At 37.5% G+C, this 13,821-nt stretch overlaps 1 protein-coding gene across 1 annotated transcript in view; it reads right to left on the reverse strand.

Moving 5' to 3' along the window:
- Positions 1–13,821, reverse strand: part of LOC307173160 (uncharacterized protein) — a gene marked incomplete at its 5' end in the record, with an annotated part of 34,706 nt that overhangs the window by 17,499 nt on the left and 3,386 nt on the right. Inside the window, 34 exons of the mRNA XM_079896048.1 lie at positions 64–153; positions 303–392; positions 823–912; positions 1,387–1,476; positions 1,616–1,708; positions 1,864–1,959; positions 2,711–2,794; positions 4,188–4,352; positions 4,454–4,606; positions 4,717–4,881; positions 4,997–5,149; positions 5,259–5,423; positions 5,527–5,679; positions 5,789–5,953; positions 6,101–6,253; positions 6,363–6,527; positions 6,616–6,768; positions 6,879–7,043; positions 7,159–7,311; positions 7,421–7,585; positions 7,689–7,841; positions 7,951–8,115; positions 8,253–8,405; positions 8,516–8,680; positions 8,784–8,936; positions 9,046–9,210; positions 10,976–11,128; positions 11,239–11,403; positions 11,507–11,659; positions 12,035–12,187; positions 12,610–12,762; positions 13,137–13,289; positions 13,399–13,563; positions 13,667–13,819. Coding sequence (XP_079752174.1) covers positions 64–153; positions 303–392; positions 823–912; positions 1,387–1,476; positions 1,616–1,708; positions 1,864–1,959; positions 2,711–2,794; positions 4,188–4,352; positions 4,454–4,606; positions 4,717–4,881; positions 4,997–5,149; positions 5,259–5,423; positions 5,527–5,679; positions 5,789–5,953; positions 6,101–6,253; positions 6,363–6,527; positions 6,616–6,768; positions 6,879–7,043; positions 7,159–7,311; positions 7,421–7,585; positions 7,689–7,841; positions 7,951–8,115; positions 8,253–8,405; positions 8,516–8,680; positions 8,784–8,936; positions 9,046–9,210; positions 10,976–11,128; positions 11,239–11,403; positions 11,507–11,659; positions 12,035–12,187; positions 12,610–12,762; positions 13,137–13,289; positions 13,399–13,563; positions 13,667–13,819 — 4,908 coding nt within the window. The remainder of the gene's footprint in view (positions 1–63; positions 154–302; positions 393–822; positions 913–1,386; positions 1,477–1,615; positions 1,709–1,863; positions 1,960–2,710; positions 2,795–4,187; positions 4,353–4,453; positions 4,607–4,716; positions 4,882–4,996; positions 5,150–5,258; positions 5,424–5,526; positions 5,680–5,788; positions 5,954–6,100; positions 6,254–6,362; positions 6,528–6,615; positions 6,769–6,878; positions 7,044–7,158; positions 7,312–7,420; positions 7,586–7,688; positions 7,842–7,950; positions 8,116–8,252; positions 8,406–8,515; positions 8,681–8,783; positions 8,937–9,045; positions 9,211–10,975; positions 11,129–11,238; positions 11,404–11,506; positions 11,660–12,034; positions 12,188–12,609; positions 12,763–13,136; positions 13,290–13,398; positions 13,564–13,666; positions 13,820–13,821) is intronic.

The raw sequence follows: 13,821 nt of genomic DNA on the forward strand, positions 1-13,821 counted from the left end.
GCATCTCTGAAGGTTTTGGTTTTTGGTGACGTACCATGTAAATAACATTTTATGATCACTTACTTGTTTGTACTGTTGGAGTAGATGCTGGAGTGCTAGTTATTGTTGTACTGTCAGTTGTGTTCGGGATAAGGATTGAACGGCTTGTAACATCTACAAAATCAAAAACAGGTAATGAATATCTTCTTCTGGAACTACTGATTAAAAATGAAACATGGTATTGTAGGTGCTAAACATCTCTGAAGATTTTAGTTGTTGGTGATGATGCCATGTAAATACAATTATATGACTGCTTAGCCTACTTGTTTGTACTGTTGGAGTAGATGCTGATGCACTTGTTATTGTTGTACTGTCAGTTGTGTTTGGAATCAGGGTTGAAAGACTTGTAACATCTACAAAATCAAAAAGAAGTAATGAATAACTTGCATGTTGTAAGATCTAAAAAAATAAATAATCTAATTCAAACAGACATGAGAAGTAATCAATATTTTCTGGCAACTACTGAACAGTAAGTAAATATGGTATGTGCTAAACATCTCTGAAGGTTTTAGTTGTTGGTGATGATGCCATTTAAATACAATTATATGGTTACTTCTTGTTTCTACTGTTGGAGTAGATGCTGGAGCACTAGTTATCATTGTACTGTCAGTTGTGTTTGGGATCAGGGTTGAACGGCTTGTAACATCTACAAAATCAAAGATCTAATGAATATCTTCTGGCAACTACTGAACAAAAATGAATCATGGTATGTGCTAAACACATCTCTAAAGGCATTAGATGTTGGTGACGATGCAATTTAAATAAAATTACATGATTGCTTACTTGTTTGTACTGTTGGAGTAGATGCTGACGCACTTGTTATTGTTGTACTGTCAGTTGTGTTCGGGATCAGGGTTGAAAGGCTTGTAACATCTACAAAATCAAAAAGAATGAATATTGTGCATGTTGTAAGATCTAGAAAAATATACAAAATCGGTAACACTTTAGAATACTGTTCCTTCATTAATGAATAACTACACAGGAACAAATGAGTAATGGATTAGTAACACTCTAGTAACTACTATTAACTAACAAGAAACTCTGGTTAACGAATTAGTAAGTAATAGTGCACAGTCGAATGTGGTAGTTCACTATTAGCTAATCAATAACTACTATTTTTCATACCTCACTGAAGACTATAAGAACTACTATATACAGGTTAATAATTAATATTTATAATGCACAATGCTTAATATAAGGTAATGGTAGCCCATTAGTAATGAATCAAGTGTTACTACATCTTTCTAAAGGAACAACTAACAATTTGGATCAGTATTCTAAAGTGACACATCTCTGAAGGCTTTAGTTGTTGGTGATGATGCAATTTAAATAAAATCATATGATTACTTGTTTCTACTGTTGGAGTAGATGCTGGAGCGCTTGTTATTGTTGTACTGTCAGTTGTGTTTGTGATCAGGGTTGAAAGGCTTGTAACATCTACAAAATCAAAAAGATGTAATGAATATCTTCTGGCAACTACTGGACAAAAATGAAACATGGTATGTGCTAAACACATCTCTGAAGATTTTAGTTGTTGGTGATAATGCCATGTAAATAACATTTTATGATCACTTACTCGTTGTTTCAACTGTTGGAGTAGACGCTGGAGCGCTTGTTATTGTTGTACTGTCAGTTGTGTTTGGGATCAGGGTTAAAAGGCTTGTGACATCTACAAAATCAAAAATCAAATTTAAACTGAGATAAGAAGGAATTCATATTGTCAGGCAACTACTAAACAATATGTAAACATGGTAAGTGCTAAAGACATCTTTAAAGATTTTATTTGTTGGTGAATATGCCAGGTAAATAGAATTGTATGATCACTTGTCGTTTCTGCAACTGGAGTGGATGATGGAAGACCTGTTATTGATGTTATTTCACGAGTTGTGTTTGGGATCAATGTTGTAAGGGTGGTAACATCTGCAAAAAAGCAAGGACTTATTAATCGGATTCAATTCATTTGAACTTTTTTTTCTTTCTTTCTTTCTTTTTTTTTAAAATACATCACTGTCTAAGAACGATACCTAAAATTGTAATAGAAAACGTTGATAAGAGTGTTAATAAGTTAATAAGCTTTTATTATAAAACGTTATTACATGGCTGGGCTGAATTCCAATGTAGAATGCGGTCTGTTATTTCTTGATAACAGACCGCTGCGAAGTATAACAGACCGTTGCCATGAAAAACAGCGCGTTGCTATGGACGCGGAACGGACTATTTTCTTTGGCGGAAGCAATACAATCGTTTTTAAATCAATAAACTCCTTTTTAAATCAATATTTCGTGGCAAATGATTTATTTATTTTGTAGGTAGCTTCGCTTCGCGTCGGGGTCTCGTTCAGCCTGTCGGGCTTGTTATTCGCTATAACGACCGCCTCTCTATACATTATCCCTTACTTAATAAGCTCTGATGTGTTTTTTACATTTACATATATAATGTGAATTTTTTTACATTTTATTAAGAAAAAATATATGTACTAGCAGACCAGTTGTAATTCTTCACGAATTATCAGTTTTCTAAGAAGTAACCATTGTGGGCACCCTACTAAAAACACTTCTGAATTGGTACATTTTAGTAAATATTACACATGACTAAAATATTTTAAAAAATTAAGTCAAATTTACAAATTAACATATTGTGTATGTTGCAAGCTCGTTGCCAAAAGTAATACCTGTATTATTTGCTGTTGGCACTGATGGTGTAGATGTTGAAGATACACTTGTGTTTGGGATTGTGGTTGAAGGTATGGGACAGCCTATGATACGCAAATATATAAATTAATCTGATTACATTACTTTGATTGTCAAATGCTATTCATCAATGTAAACACTGTTGTCTATCAAAATAAATACAAGTAATAGTAACAAAAGTAATAGTAAAAGCTGAATTAGTGATCCACTAAACAGTGAAAACTAACATAGAAATGAAAGAGTACATGAGTACATGAAAGAGAGAAAAAATACCAGATGGCTTTCATGTAATTGGATGTAAAAGCTACAAACTGCACAACACTTTACGATCACATTATTTGTCAGTTTTGAATAGTAATATAGAGAGGCTTCTTTACTAGGGGGTGACAAAAATAATAGACTGGTCAAAAACTCTACGATCACACTAATTGTCAGTATAGATTTTTTTAAACAGACTTTCAGTCCCACTTTAGAATAGGGTACAATTCTCACTATTAACTAACTATTAACTTTGACTTGTTTTGCCTCATTAATCTCCTAATTACTGCCTTATTAATAGTTAGTAAGGTAGTTTTTAAGTTTAGGTATTGGGTGACTAAGGGATGCAGAATAAGGCATTAATATGTTCTCTATAAGTACTAATAAAAAGCCAATATCCTAGTAATATGCATGTTAAAGGTGCTCTAAGCGATGTCACGCGTCACATACAGCAAACATCTCCTCACTATCCGCTAGCTGCCTGTCCCCTGAACACACTGTATAAAAACAGTAGACAGCCCAGGCTCCACAAACGGCAACAAAAACAAACTGGGCCAACCTGCACCATGAAACATAACAAACAGTGTTCCAGCTAATAACCGACAAGAATGATTTGGGGGTGGGGGTTGGGGTGGTTAGTGCGCGTGCACATGAATGGGGGTGTGGGGAGTGGAGGAGAGCGAAACATGAAGAGGGAAGTTAGCTAGAGGATAGATGTCCTAGACAACGACAACAACCACGGCTAACGTTAGAATTATATTCTCTTGAATTTAGATTTGGCCGACACACGACCAAAGAGACGACGTTCCGATGAACAAATAGCAAAGAAGAGGGAAAAGGAAGCATGGAAGGGAGGGGGTGGGGGGATGGGATGAGGAGGAGGGAGGGTCGAGCTAGCCTCCATTTTGTTTGACAATACTTTGAACGTCAACAAGAAGTGACGTCACCCAACATCGCTTAGAGCACCTATAATAAGCAACTAGTTAATTGTGAGAATTGGACCTAAACTAAAGTGTTAACAGACTTTCTTTAGTTTTGCTCAATTTTGAGAGACACACTGAAATTGAAACAAAAGATTACGATTTTGGAGCTCAAATGTAGGAATAACTAAGCAGATTTATGTAGAATGGCATTTACGATCAGACTTTCCGATCACACCAATTGTCAACTGGGATTTCAAAATAAAGAGAGTCTCTTTACCAGGTGGTGGCCGGCAGAACGCTCCTTCAGTTGGAAGAGAAGTGATGCATCCACATGTACCATTTTGACTGTGGCCGCAAACGCCATGTTTAGAGCATTGTTCATAGGGCCAAGCGTATTGATTCTCACACTTGCATTCAATTTTGCTCGAATTTGAGAGACACACTGAAAATAGAACAAATTATTACAATTTTGGAGGAAACAGAGGAATAATTGATAGGATTAATGTGAACACAAAGGTATTACTCTGCTTATACTTCTCTTACCTGTAGTGATGTTGGCACTGGAGATTTTCATGCCTTTCTTGACACACATGGGGAATTTCTGTCCACGAATCAACGCCCTCAAGCGCTCTATCACGGCTTCTTTTGAAGCATTGATTTTTATGTCAATGGTGTATTTGAACGACTTCAGCGAAGCTGCAGAAATAAGGCAAAAACAAAAATAACTGAGCAGTCAAAAACTGCATCAGACTTTACGATCACACCAATTGTCAACTGGGATTTCAAAATAAAGAGAGACTCTTTACCAGATGGTGGCCGGCAGAACGCTCCTTCAGTTGGAAGAGAAGTGATGCATCCACACGTACCATTTTGACTGTGGCCACAAACGCCATGTTTAGAGCATTGTTCAGAGGGCCAAGCGTATTGATTCTCACACTTGCATTCAGTTTTGCTCGAATTTGAGAGACACACTGAAAATTAAACAAATAATTAAAATATTAATAATTTATCTGGTGAATGATTTAATAAAGAATTTTTCTGGTGAATGTGGACAGAACAGCATTATTCCGGTTATACTTTTCTTACCTGTAGTGATGTTTGCACTGGATATTTTCATGCCTTTCTTGACACACATGGGGAATTTCTGTCCACGAATCAAGGCCCTCAAGCGCTCTATCACGGCTTCTTCTGAAGCATTGATTCTTATGTCAATGGTGTATCTAAACGACTTTAGTAGAGCTGCAAACATTAAGAAAAGACGAAAATATTCGAAAAGTCATAAACTGCATCTGACTTTAAGATCACACTAATCGTCAACTTGGATTTGAAATAAAGAGAGACTCTTTACCAGGCGGTGGCCGGCAGAATGACCCGTCAGTTGGAAGAGAAGTGATGCATCCACACGTACCATTTTGACTGTGGCCGCAAACGCCATGTTTAGAGCATTGTTCAGAGGACCAAGCGTATTGATTTTCACACTTGCATTCAGTTTTGCTCGAATTTGAGAGACACACTGAAAATTAAAGAAATAATTTAGATTTTAGAGGAAACACGAAAAAAAAAGAATTCTAATGAATGTGGACAGAACAGCATTATTCCGCTTATAATTTTCTTACCTGTAGTGATGTTTGCACTGGATATTTTCAAGCCTTTCTTGACACACATGGGGAATTTCTGTCCACGAATCAACGCCCTCAAGCGCTCTATCACAGCTTCTTTTGAAGCATTGATTTTTATGTCAATGGTGTATTTGAACGACTTTAGTGGAGCTGCAAACATTAAGAAAAGAAAAAAACAATATACTTGTCATAAACTGCATCAGACTTTAAGATCACACTAATCGTCAACTTGGATTTGAAATAAATAGAGACTCTTTACCAGGTGGTGGCCGGCAGAATGACCCGTCAGTTGGAAGAGAAGTGATGCATCCACACGTACCATTTTGACTGTGGCCACAAACACCATGTTTAGAGCATTGTTCAGAGGACCAAGAGTATTGATTCTCACACTTGCACTCGGTTTTGCTCGAATTTGACATACACACTGAAAATTAAAGAAATAATTAAGATTTTGGAGTACACACATAGGAATAATTTAAAATAATAATTGAATAATTTATTAATGTTGATTAATGCTGAATAACTGATTAATGTGGACAAAATGGTATTACTCCATTTATACTTCTCTTACCTGTAGTGATGTTTGCACTGGAGATTTTCATGCCTTTCTTGACACACATGGGGAGTTTCTGTCCACGTATCAACGCCCTCAAGCGCTCTATCACGGCTTCTTCTGAAGCATTGATTTTAATGTCAATGGTGTATTTGAATGACTTCAGTGGAGCTGCAAACATTAAGAAAAGATTAAAATAATACACCGGTCATAAACTGCATCAGACTTTACGATCACACCAATCTCCAACTTAGATTTGAAATAAAGAGAGACTCTTTACCAGGTGTTGGCCGGCAGAATGACCCGTCAGTTGGAAGAGAAGTGATGCATCCACACGTACCATTTTGACTGTGGCCGCAAACGCCATGTTTAGAGCATTGTTCAGAGGGCCAAGAGTATTGATTCTCACACTTGCATTCAGTTTTGCTCAAATTTGATAGACACACTGAAAATTAAACAAATAATTAAGATTTTGTATAATTCATCAGATTAATGTGGACAGAATGGAATTACTTCATTTATACTTCTCTTACCTGTAGTGATGTTTGCACTGGAGATTTTCATGCCTTTCTTGACACACATGGGGAATTTCTGTCCACGAATCAACGCCCTCAAGCGCTCTATCACGGCTTCTTTTGAAGCATTGATTTTTATGTCAATGGTGTATTTGAATGACTTTAGTGGAGCTGCAAACATTAAGAAAAGACAAAAATATTCGAACAGTCAAAAACTGCATCAGACTTTACGATCACACCAATTGTCAACTGGGATTTCAAAATAAAGAGAGACTCTTTACCAGGTGGTGGCCGGCAGAACGCTCCTTCAGTTGGAAGAGAAGTGATGCATCCACACGTACCATTTTGACTGTGGCCACAAACGCCATGTTTAGAGCATTGTTCAGAGGGCCAAGCGTATTGATTCTCACACTTGCATTCAGTTTTGCTCGAATTTGAGAGACACACTGAAAATTAAACAAATAATTAAAATATTAATAATTTATCTGGTGAATGATTTAATAAAGAATTTTTCTGGTGAATGTGGACAGAACAGCATTATTCCGGTTATACTTCTCTTACCTGTAGTGATGTTTGCACTGGATATTTTCATGCCTTTCTTGACACACATGGGGAATTTCTGTCCACGAATCAACGCCCTCAAGCGCTCTATCACGGCTTCTTTTGAAGCATTGATTTTAATGTCAATGGTGTATTTGAATGACTTTAGTGGAGCTGCAAACATTAAGAAAAGACGAAAATATTCGAAAAGTCATAAACTGCATCAGACTTTAAGATCAAACTAATCGTCAACTTGGATTTGAAATAAAGAGAGTCTCTTTACCAGGCGGTGGCCGGCAGAACGCTCCTTCAGTTGGAAGAGAAGTGATGCATCCACACGTACCATTTTGACTGTGGCCGCAAACGCCATGTTTAGAGCATTGTTCAGAGGGCCAAGCGTATTGATTTTCACACTTGCATTCAGTTTTGCTCGAATTTGAGAGACACACTGAAAATTAAAGAAATAATTTAGATTTTAGAGGAAACACGAAAAAAAAATAATTCTGGTGAATGTGGACAGAACAGCATTATTCCGGTTATACTTCTCTTACCTGTAGTGACGTTTGCACTGGAGATTTTCAAGCCTTTCTCGACACACATGGGGAATTTCTGTCCACGAATCAACGCCCTCAAGCGCTCTATCACGGCTTCTTTTGAAGCATTGATTTTTATGTCAATGGTGTATTTGAATGACTTTAGTGGAGCTGCAAACATTAAGAAAAGAAAAAAACAATATACTTGTCATAAACTACATCAGACTTTATGATCAAACCAGTTGTCAAGTTAGATTTGAAATAAAGAGAGACTCTTTACCAGGTGGTGGCCGGCAGAACGCTCCTTCAGTTGGAAGAGAAGTGATGCATCCACACGTACCATTTTGACTGTGGCCGCAAACGCCATGTTTAGAGCATTGTTCAGAGGGCCAAGCGTATTGATTCTCACACTTGCATTCAGTTTTGCTCGAATTTGAGAGACACACTGAAAATTAAAGAAATAATTAAGATTTTGGAGTACACACATAGGAATAATTTAAAATAATAATTGAATAATTTATTAATGTTGAATAACTGATTAATGTGGACAAAACGATATTACTCCATTTATACTTCTCTTACCTGTAGTGATGTTGGCACTGGAGATTTTCAAGCCTTTCTTGACACACATGGGGAATTTCTGTCCACGAATCAACGCCCTCAAGCGCTCTATCACGGCTTCTTCTGAAGCATTGATTTTAATGTCAATGGTGTATTTGAACGACTTTAGTGGAGCTGCAAACATTAAGAAAACACAAACATTATATACTGGTCATAAACTGCATCAGACTTTAAGATCACACTAATCGTCAACTTGGATTTCAAAATAAAGAGAGACTCTTTACCAGGTGGTGGCCGGCAGAATGACCCGTCAGTTGGAAGAGAAGTGATGCATCCACACGTACCATTTTGACTGTGGCCACAAACGCCATGTTTAGTGCATTGTTCAGAGGGCCAAGCGTATTGATTCTCACACTTGCATTCAGTTTTGCTCAAATTTGATAGACACACTGAAAATTAAACAAATAATTGTGATTTTAGAGGAAACACGAAAAAAAAAGAATTCTGGTGAATGTGGACAGAACAGCATTATTCCGGTTATACTTCTCTTACCTGTAGTGATGTTGGCACTGGATATTTTCATGCCTTTCTCGACACACATGGGGAATTTCTGTCCACGAATCAACGCCCTCAAGCGCTCTATCACGGCTTCTCTTGAAGCATTGATTTTAATGTCAATGGTATATTTGAACAATTTCAGCGAAGCTACAAAAAATAGGCAAAAATGAAAATAATCGAGCTGTCAAAAACTGCATCAGACTTTACAATCATGCCAAATGTCAACTTGGATTTGAAATAAAGAGAGACTCTTTACCAGGTGGTGGCCGGCAGAAAGCTCCTTCATTTGGAAGAGAAGTGATGCATCCACACGTACCATTTTGACTGTGGCCACAAACACCATGTTTAGAGCATTGTTCAGAGGGCCAAGAGTATTGATTCTCACACTTGCATTCAGTTTTGCTCGAATTTGAGAGACACACTGAAAATGGAACAAATTATTACAATTTTGGAGGAAACAGAGGAATAATTGATAGGATTAATATGAACACAAAGGTATTACTCTGCTTATACTTCTCTTACCTGTAGTGATGTTGGCACTGGAGATTTTCATGCCTTTCTTGACACACATGGGGAATTTCTGTCCACGAATCAACGCCCTCAAGCGCTCTATCACGGCTTCTCTTGAAGCATTGATTTTTATGTCAATGGTGTATTTGAATGACTTTAGTGGAGCTGCAAACATTAAGAAAAGACAAAAATATTCGAACAGTCATAAACTGAATCAGACTTTAAGATCACACTAATCGTCAACTTGGATTTCAAAATAAAGAGAGACTCTTTACCAGGTGGTGGCCGGCAGAATGACCCGTCAGTTGGAAGAGAAGTGATGCATCCACACGTACCATTTTGACTGTGGCCGCAAACACCATGTTTAGAGCATTGTTCAGAGGGCCAAGCGTATTGATTCTCACACTTGCACTCGGTTTTGCTCGAGTTTGACATGCACACTGAAAATTAAAGAAATAATTAAGATTTTGAAGTACACACATAGGAATAATTTAAAATAATAATTGAATAATTTATTAATGTTGATTAATGTTGAATAACTGATTAATGTGGAAAAAACGGTATTACTCCATTTATACTTCTCTTACCTGTAGTGATGTTTGCACTGGAGATTTTCATGCCTTTCTTGACACACATGGGGAATTTCTGTCCACGAATCAACGCCCTCAAGCGCTCTATCACGGCTTCTTCTGAAGCATTGATTTTTATGTCAATGGTGTATTTGAATGACTTTAGTGGAGCTGCAAAGTTTAAGAAAAGAAAAAAACAATATACTTGTCATAAACTACATCAGACTTTATGATCAAACCAGTTGTCAAGTTAGATTTGAAATAAAGAGAGACTCTTTACCAGGTGGTGGTCGGCAGAACGCTCCTTCAGTTGGAAGAGAAGTGATGCATCCACACGTACCATTTTGACTGTGGCCGCAAACGCCATGTTTAGAGCATTGTTCAGAGGACCAAGCGTATTGATTCTCACACTTGCATTCAGTTTTGCTCGAATTTGATAGACACACTGAAAATTAAAGAAATAATTAAGATTTTGGAGTACACACATAGGAATAATTTAAAATAATAATTGAATAATTTATTAATGTTGAATAACTGATTAATGTGGACAAAACGATATTACTCCATTTATACTTCTCTTACCTGTAGTGATGTTTGCACTGGAGATTTTCATGCCTTTCTTGACACACATGGGGAATTTCTGTCCACGAATCAACGCCCTCAAGCGCTCTATCACGGCTTCTTCTGAAGCATTGATTTTAATGTCAATGGTGTATTTGAACGACTTTAGTGGAGCTGCAAACATTAAGAAAACACAAACATTATATACTGGTCATAAACTGCATCAGACTTTAAGATAACACTAATCGTCAACTTGGATTTCAAAATAAAGAGAGACTCTTTACCAGGTGGTGGCCGGCAGAATGACCCGTCAGTTGGAAGAGAAGTGATGCATCCACACGTACCATTTTTACTGTGGCCGCAAACGCCATGTTTAGAGCATTGTTCAGAGGGCCAAGCGTATTGATTCTCACACTTGCATTCAGTTTTGCTCAAATTTGAGAGACACACTGAAAATTAAACAAATAATTTTAGAGGAAACACGAAAAAAAAAGAATTCTGGTGAATGTGGACAGAACAGCATTATTCCGATTATACTTCGCTTACCTGTAGTGACGTTTGCACTGGATATTTTCATGCCTTTCTCGACACACATGGGGAATTTCTGTCCACGAATCAACGCCCTCAAGCGCTCTATCACGGCTTCTCTTGAAGCATTGATTTTAATGTCAATGGTATATTTGAACAATTTCAGCGAAGCTACAAAAAATAGGCAAAAATGAAAATAATCGAGCTGTCAAAAACTGCATCAGACTTTACAATCATGCCAAATTGTCAACTTGGATTTGAAATAAAGAGAGACTCTTTACCAGGTGGTGGCTGGCAGAAAGCTCCTTCAGTTGGAAGAGAAGTGATGCATCCACACGTACCATTTTGACTGTGGCCACAAACGCCATGTTTAGAGCATTGTTCAGAGGGCCAAGAGTATTGATTCTCACACTTGCATTCAGTTTTGCTCGAATTTGAGAGACACACTGAAAATGGAACAAATTATTACAATTTTGGAGGAAACACAGAGGAATAATTGATAGGATTAATATGAACACAAAGGTATTACTCTGCTTATACTTCTCTTACCTGTAGTGATGTTGGCACTGGAGATTTTCATGCCTTTCTTGACACACATGGGGAATTTCTGTCCACGAATCAACGCCCTCAAGCGCTCTATCACGGCTTCTTTTGAAGCATTGATTTTTATGTCAATGGTGTATTTGAATGACTTTAGTGGAGCTGCAAACATTAAGAAAAGACAAAAATATTCGAACAGTCATAAACTGCATCAGACTTTAAGATCACACTAATCGTCAACTTGGATTTCAAAATAAAGAGAGACTCTTTACCAGGTGGTGGCCGGCAGAATGACCCGTCAGTTGGAAGAGAAGTGATGCATCCACACGTACCATTTTGACTGTGGCCGCAAACACCATGTTTAGAGCATTGTTCAGAGGGCCAAGCGTATTGATTCTCACATTTGCACTCAGTTTTACTCGAATTTGAGAGACACACTGAAAATTAAACAAATAATTTAAATTTTCGAGGAAACACGAAAAAAAAATTCTGGTGAATGTGGACAGAACAGCATTATTCCGGTTGTACTTCTCTTACCTGTAGTGATGTTTGCACTGGAGATTTTCAAGCCTTTCTTGACACACATGGGGAATTTCTGTCCACGAATCAACGCCCTCAAGCGCTCTATCACGGCTTCTTTTGAAGCATTGATTTTTATGTCAATAGTGTATTTGAAAGACTTTAGTAGAGCTGCAAACATTAAGAAAAGATGAAAATATTCGAACGGTCATAAACTGCATCTGACTTTAAGATCACACTAATCGTCAACTTGGATTTCAAAATAAAGAGAGACTCTTTACCAGGTGGTGGCCGGCAGAATGACCCGTCAGTTGGAAGAGAAGCGATGCATCCACATTTACTATTTTGACTGTGGCCACAAACACCATGTTTAGAGCATTGTTCAGAGGGCCAAGCGTATTGATTCTCACACTTGCACTCGGTTTTGCTCGAGTTTGACATGCACACTGAAAATTAAAGAAATAATTAAGATTTTGAAGTACACACATAGGAATAATTTAAAATAATAATTGAATAATTTATTAATGTTGATTAATGTTGAATAACTGATTAATGTGGAAAAAACGGTATTACTCCATTTATACTTCTCTTACCTGTAGTGATGTTTGCACTGGAGATTTTCAAGCCTTTCTTGACACACATGGGGAATTTCTGTCCACGAATCAACGCCCTCAAGCGCTCTATCACGGCTTCTTCTGAAGCATTGATTTTTATGTCAATGGTGTATTTGAATGACTTTAGTGGAGCTGCAAACATTAAGAAAAGACAAAAATTATATACTAGTCATAAACTGCATCAGAATTTAAGATCACACTAATCGTCAACTTGGATTTCAAAATAAAGGGAGACACTTTACCAGGTGGTGGCCGGCAGAACGCTCCTTCAGTTGGAAGAGAAGTTATGCATTCACATTTACCATTTTGACTGTGGCCACAAACACCATGTTTAGAGCATTGTTCAGAGGGCCAAGCGTATTGATTCTCACACTTGCATTCAGTTTTGCTCAAATTTGAGAGACACACTGAAAATTAAACAAATAATTATGATTTTAGAGGAAACAAAAAAAAGAATTCTGGTGAATGTGGACAGAACAGCATTATTCCGGTTATACTTCTCTTACCTGTAGTGATGTTTGCACTGGATATTTTCATGCCTTTCTTGACACACATGGGGAATTTCTGTTCACGAATCAACGCCCTCAAGCGCTCTATCACGGCTTCTTTTGAAGCATTGATTTTTATATCAATGGTGTATTTGAATGACTTTAGTGGAGCTGCAAACATTAAGAAAAGATGAAAATAATACACCGGTTATAAACTGCATCAGACTTTACAATCACACCAATCTCCAACTTAGATTTGAAATAAAGAGAGACTCTTTACCAGGTGGTGGCCGGCAGAATGACCCGTCAGTTGGAAGAGAAGTGATGCATCCACACGTACCATTTTGACTGTGGCCGCAAACGCCGTGTTTAGAGCATTGTTCAGAGGGCCAAGAGTATTGATTCTCACACCTGCATTCAATTTTGCTCGAATTTGAGAGACACACTGAAAATGGAACAAATTATTACAATTTTGGAGGAAACACAGAGGAATAATTGATAGGATTAATGTGAACACAAAGGTATTACTCTGCTTATACTTCTCTTACCTGTAGTGATGTTGGCACTGGAGATTATCATGCCTTTCTTGACACACATGGGGAATTTCTGTCCACGAATCAACGCTCTCAAGCGCTCTATCACGGCTTCTTTTGAAGCATTGATTTTAATGTCAATGGTGTATCTGAACAACTTTAGTGGAGCT

Source organism: Squalius cephalus, assembly GCF_949319135.1.
Source record: "Squalius cephalus genome assembly, chromosome: 16".
In the NCBI taxonomy this organism is placed as follows: Eukaryota; Metazoa; Chordata; class Actinopteri; order Cypriniformes; family Leuciscidae; genus Squalius; species Squalius cephalus.